The 6,000-nt window shown below is 42.8% G+C and overlaps 1 protein-coding gene across 4 annotated transcripts in view; it reads right to left on the bottom strand.

Moving 5' to 3' along the window:
- Positions 301-6,000, bottom strand: part of C3H2orf42 (chromosome 3 open reading frame, human C2orf42) — a 30,920-nt gene continuing 25,220 nt past the window's right edge. For 3 of the 4 annotated variants that reach the window (XM_021085640.1, XM_021085639.1, XM_021085641.1), the window contains exon 10: positions 301-1,742. In XM_021085640.1, the coding sequence (XP_020941299.1) occupies positions 1,534-1,742 (209 nt within the window). In that variant the 3' untranslated portion in view covers positions 301-1,533. 4 annotated transcript variants of the gene reach the window in all.

Raw genomic sequence — 6,000 nt, 5'->3', positions numbered from 1 at the left:
GGACGAAATGAGATGATTAAGTGAGAATGTAAATGAAAGTTCCCATTGTGGCTCAGTGGTAACGAACCTGATTAGCATCCGGGAAAACAGAGGTTGGATCCCTGGCCTTGCTCAGTGGGTTAAGGATCTGGCGTTGCCATGAGCTGTGTTGTAGTTTGCAGATGCGGCTTGGATCTGGCATTGCTGTGGCTATGGCATAGTCCAGTAGCTGTAGCTTGGATTTGACCCCTAGCCTGGGAACTTCCATATGCCACAGTTGCAGCCTTAAAAAGCAAAAAAGAAAAGAAAATGCCTGGCATGTAGTAGGCAGATAGGAAATGTTTATTCTTTCCTTCTTGAAGACAGGCTTCCATTCTGGGTCTTTCCATATTTCCAGTCTGTAATCAGTGAATTCAAAAGAAGGAACTAAATTTTACCAACTGTTTAACTTTTTGGAGAGGAAAGAAGAAAATAAAGTGAACAGGAGTTCCTGTTGTGGTGCAGCAGAAAAGAGTCTGACTAGGAACCATGAGGTTGTGGGTTCAATCCCTGGCCTCACTCAGTGGGTTAAGGATCTGGCATTGCCATGAGCGTGGGGTAGGTCACAGATGCGGCTTGGATCCTATCTGCTGTGGCTGTGGCATAGGCTGGCAGCTGTAGTTTCGATTTGACCCCTAGCCTGGGAACCTCCATATGCTGTGGGTGTGGCCCTAAAAAGACAAAATACAAAAAAAAAATATATATATATATGTGTGTATATATATATATATATATACACATATATATTTACATAGTGAACAAGCCACTACAAGCATTTGTTTGTTTTGTTTTGACTTTGGCTACAGCTTCAACACGCAGAGGTTCCCAGGCCAGGAGCTGAATCCACACCATAGCAGCGACCCAAGTCAAGGCAGTGAGAACACCAGATCTGTAATCTGCTGAGCCACCAGGGAACTCCTACGAGAATTAGTCTGTAATGTCAATATTCCCTGGACCTCTTTTTCCTATTTCACTATCACCTAAATTTCTCAAAATGTTTATGATTTTATAATTAGGCCAATATGAGATATAATTTGGAAAAACTAGTGACACTGTGCTTTATTTGAGAACAGAATAAAATGGCATAACTGGAACTCTGACAGGATGGTCCTTAATAACATTCTGCCATAACCAAGGTATTATTAACATTTCAACACTGTTGGTGTAGGGCAGAGTGCTGCTAATAACCTTAGAGAATTAGGAAAAGGTTGAAACAAACTCTAAAAGTGGGTCCTTTAAAGAAGATGGTAGGCTGGTTTTCTTTTTGTTCCCTTAAAAACTCTAGCCAGAAATACCACCCAATTTAGAATGAAGACTATACACAGCAGCACCAAAAGGGCTATTTACAAAAAGAGTTTTTCTTCAACAGTATCCAATTGATTGTGTTGAGAAACTGCGTCTTAGCTAAGAGTGGTTCATTAAGGAACAAGGCCATCTAAGTGCCTGACTAGTATTTAAAGTTGTCAAAGGGTTGGGATGTGCAAATTTAGCAGCAAAAGCCTCTTTTGTTTTGCCTCAAGGGAAAGTAATGGTGGTCAGAGGTGCAAGCTCCAAGGGCTGGTCCAGGGGGGGCCGCTGGTCTTGGTATTCTGCCACATGGCCATTCCGGTGGTGACCGTACTCAAACTTGATCCGAAGCTCGCCAATCTTGGATTGGGGAAGAATATCTGGGATCCACTCAATGATGAAAGGTGTTGGCTCCTTTTGATCTGGGGAAGTGTTGCCTTAAGGAAAAAAAAAGACTGAGAGTCATGGCTCAGTGGTTAACAAACCCAACTAGTATCCATGAGGATGCAGGTTCAATCCCTGGGTTCGCTCCCTGGCCTTGCTCAGTGGGTTAAGGATCTGGCGTTGCCATGAGCTGTGGTGTAGGTAGCAGATGCAGCTCGAATACAATGTTGCTGTGGCTGTGGTGTAGGCTGGTGGCTATAGTTCTGATTCAACCCCTAGCCTGGAAACCTCCATATGCTGTGGGTGCGGCCCTAAGAAGATAAAAAAGACAAAAAAGAAAAGATTGAGTAGGATTGGGTAGTACCACTCCAAAACAAATTTGAGTCTGGACAGGTCTTATTCTGTTCAAGAATTTTTTTTTTTTTTTTTTTTTTGCTTTTTAGGGCCACACCCATAACATATGGAAGTTTCCAGGCTAGGGGTCCAATTGGAGCTATAGCTGCCAGCCTACACCACAGCCACAGCAATTCAGAATCCAAGTCATTTCTGCAAACTACACCACAGCTCACGGCAACACCAGATCCCTACCCACTAAGTGAGGCCAGGGATCGAATCCACATCTTCATGGATCCTACTCGAGTTTATTACCACTGAGCCCACAATGGGAACTCCCTGTTCAGGAGTTTTAAAAGGAAAGGAAAAAGCTTAAAAAAAACCCAAAAACACTAAAACTACATGAAAAAAAAATAGTGGGGAAATAACAAGAATCAAGGGGAGGGAAAAGTGATCACTACTGTATCTCTACAAAAGAAAATTGCAGGGAACTATCTAGCATCCTCAAAATAAGACCCAGCCTTTACAAAAATAGGGCCAAAAGAATCATAAATAGAGCCCAGACTGAGAGAAAAGAAAACTGGATGAGTTTAAAAGAGAGACTAGCAGGAAAAAGTCAAGATTCAAGGAAACTAGAAAACAGAATTAAAATCCACATGGTTCTAAAACATATTACAAACCCGTAATAACCAAAAGAGTCTGGGACTAGCATAGGTCTAAACAAATTAAAAGAACAGAAGAGAAACATCTAAAATGGACATACAAAAAACAGGGAATTTAAGATAAAGGCAGCATTTTCCATTATTAAAAGAAGTACAGAGTTCCCTGGTGGTTCAGTGGGTTAAGGACCTGGTGTTGTCACTGCAGTGGCACAGGTTCAATCTCTGGCCCAGGAAGTTCTGCATGCCACGGGTGCAGCCAAAAAAAAGAAATACAAGTAAACGTTTCTTAAAATAAATGGTGTGCATCAACTACATAGTTATCTGGAAGAAAATAAAAGGTGGCAGAATCTTTCCTTATAACTTACATCAAAATAAAGTCCAGAAAATCAAAGATTTAAACATAAAAAACTCAGGCTAAAGGATGCTTTTGAAAAAATATGAAATACTAGCAGATTTTAAAATGGGGAATATGGGGAATTGTCTTGTGGTGCAGCAGGTTAAATATCCACGTTGTCACTGCAGTGGTCCAGGTCACCATTGTGGCATGGATTCAGTCCTTGACCTGGGAATTTCCACATGCAGTGGGTGTGGTCCAAAAAAAAAGAAAAGAAAGATATTCCATAAAAAGAAAAAAAAGGAGTTCCCTCTATAGTGCAGTGGGTTAAGAAACTGACCACAGTGGCTTGGGTTGGCGGGGAGGCACAGGTTTGATCCCAGCCCAGTGCAGTGGGTTAAAGGATCCAGCACTGCTACAGCTGAGGTGTTTGTTGCTTGGATTCAATCCCTGGTCTGAGAACTTCTATATTTCAAAAGTGCAGCCATAACAATTTTTTTTTATAAAAGTAAATAAAACAACTGAGAAATACAAGAGCCAGTTTTTTGAAAAAAAGACAAAATTCTGATGAAGAATATAACTGTAGATTTAGATTTTAAAAGTTATTTGATAATCTTCTATATAAAAAATTATAGGAGTTCCCTTCATGGCGCAGCGGAAACAAATCTGACTAGGAACCATGAGGTTGCAGGTTCCATCCCTGGCCTTGCTCAATGGGTTAAGGATCCGGTGTTGCGTGAGCTGTGGTGTAGGTCGCAGATGTGGCTTGGATCTGGTGTTGCTGTGGCTCTGGCATAGTCTAGCAGCAACAGCTCCAATTAGACCCCTAGCCTGGGAACCTCCATATGCCGTGGGTGTGACCCTAAAAGGACAAAAGACCAAAAAAAAAAATAATAATAATATAAAAAATTATAAAAATGAACATAAATTTTGGATTAAAAAATAGAATTCTGGAGTTTCCGTCGTGGCGCAGTGGTTAATGAATCCGACTAGGAACCATGAGGTTGCGGGTTCGGTCCCTGCCCTTGCTCAGTGGGTTAATGATCCAGCGTTGCCGTGAGCTGTGGTGTAGGTTGCAGATGCGGCTCGGATCCCGAGTTGCTGTGGCTCTGGCGTAGGCCGGCGGCTACAGCTTCAATTAGACCCCTAGCCTGGGAACCTCCATATGTGGCAGGAGTGGCCCAAAGAAATAGCAAAAAGACAAAAAAAAAAAAAAAAAAATAGAATTCCAGGGATTTTCTGTTGTGGGTCTGTGGGTTACAAGGCCAACTAGTATCGATGAAGATGCAGGTTCGACCCCTGGCCTCACTCAGTGGGTTAAGGATCCAGCATTGCCATAAGCTATGGTGAGATCACAGAGGCAGCTCAGATCCTGTGTTGCTGTGGCTGTGGTGTCAGCCAGCAGCTGCAGCTCTGATTCAACCCCTAGCCTGGGAACTTCCATATGTCACAGGTAGGGGCCTAAAAAGACAAAAATAAATAAATTAAGAAAACCAGATATCACAAGCTAAGGAATTTAGCACTTTTCTATGTATGGGAAGATACAAGAGTCTAGGCTCACTTAAATCACTCCTTTTTTTTGGCTTCACTGGAGGCATGGAGAAGTTTCTGGGCCAGGGACTGAACTTGCACCACAGCAATAACCCAAACAACAGTAGCGACAACACTGGATCTTTAACCCACTGCTGCCACCAGGGAACTGCAAGAGGAAGTTATTTCTAAAAGGAAGCATTGTTTATACCAGCTAAAAGTTTGAAACAACTTAACTCAGGACTGATTAGAGTGAAATAACTTTTTTTTCCCTTTTAGGGCTGCACCCTCAGCACATGGAAGTTCCCAGGCCGGGGGTCGAATTGAAGCCACAGCCACCGGCCTACGCCAGAGGCACAGCAATATCAGATCCGAGCCACATCTGCGACCTGTGCCGTAGCTTTTAGCAACACCAGATCCTTAACCCACTGAGTAAGGCCAGGGATTGAACCCATATGCTCATGGATACTAATTGGAATCTTAACCTACTGAGCCACAATGGGAACTCCCACAGTGAAATAACTTAATGAATGAATTGTATGCGTCTATTTAAAAATGTTGTATTCACAACAACCAAATGGTAGAAGTGATCCAAAACTAATTGAGAGATGATAAACAAAATGTATATATAATGTACATATAATGAAATATTTTTCAGCATTAGAAAGCAAAGAAGATTTGACATATGCTACAACATGGATGAACCTTGAAGACATTATGCTAAGTGAAATAAGCCAGTCACAAAAGGATAAAGACTGTATAATTCTTTTTTTTTTTTTTTTAGGGCCACGTCTGCAGCATATGGAGGTTCCCAGGCTAGCAGCTGAATCGGAGCTGTAGCCGCTGGCATACACCACAGCCACAGCAACTCCAGATCTGAGCCAAGTCTGTGACCTACACCACAGCTCATGGCAATGCTGGATTCTTAACTCACTGAGCAAGGCCAGGGATCGAACCCACAACCTCATGGTTCCTAGTCAGATTCATTTCCACTGGGCCACACCGGGAACTCCCATGATTTTTCTTTTTACTTTTTATGGCTGTACCTGCAGCATATGGAAGTTCCCAGGCGAGGGGTCAAATCAGAGCTGCAGCTGCCGGCCTACAACACAGCCACAGCAATGCCAGAACCAAGCCGCGTCTGCAATCTATGCCACAGCTCATGGCAACACCAGATCCTTAACCCACTAAGTGAGGCCAGGGATCAAACTCAAATCTTCATGGATACTAGTTGGTTTCATTTCCTCTGAGCCACAACAGGAACTCCCTGGAAACTTTTCATGCACAGAAAAAAAGTCTGGGAGTTCCCGTTGTGGCGCAGCAGAAACAAATCCGACTAGGAAGCATGAGGTTTCAGGTTCAATTCCTGACCTTTCTCAGTGGGTTAAGAATCTGGTGTTGGAGTTCCCGTCGTGGCGCAGTGGTTAATGAATCCGACTAGGAACCATGAGG

The sequence above is a fragment of the Sus scrofa genome, chromosome 3 (assembly GCF_000003025.6).
Source record: "Sus scrofa isolate TJ Tabasco breed Duroc chromosome 3, Sscrofa11.1, whole genome shotgun sequence".
Lineage (NCBI taxonomy): Eukaryota > Metazoa > Chordata > Mammalia > Artiodactyla > Suidae > Sus > Sus scrofa.
Note: the sequence above shows the minus strand (reverse complement) of the source record. Positions and strands in the feature narration are given on the sequence as shown.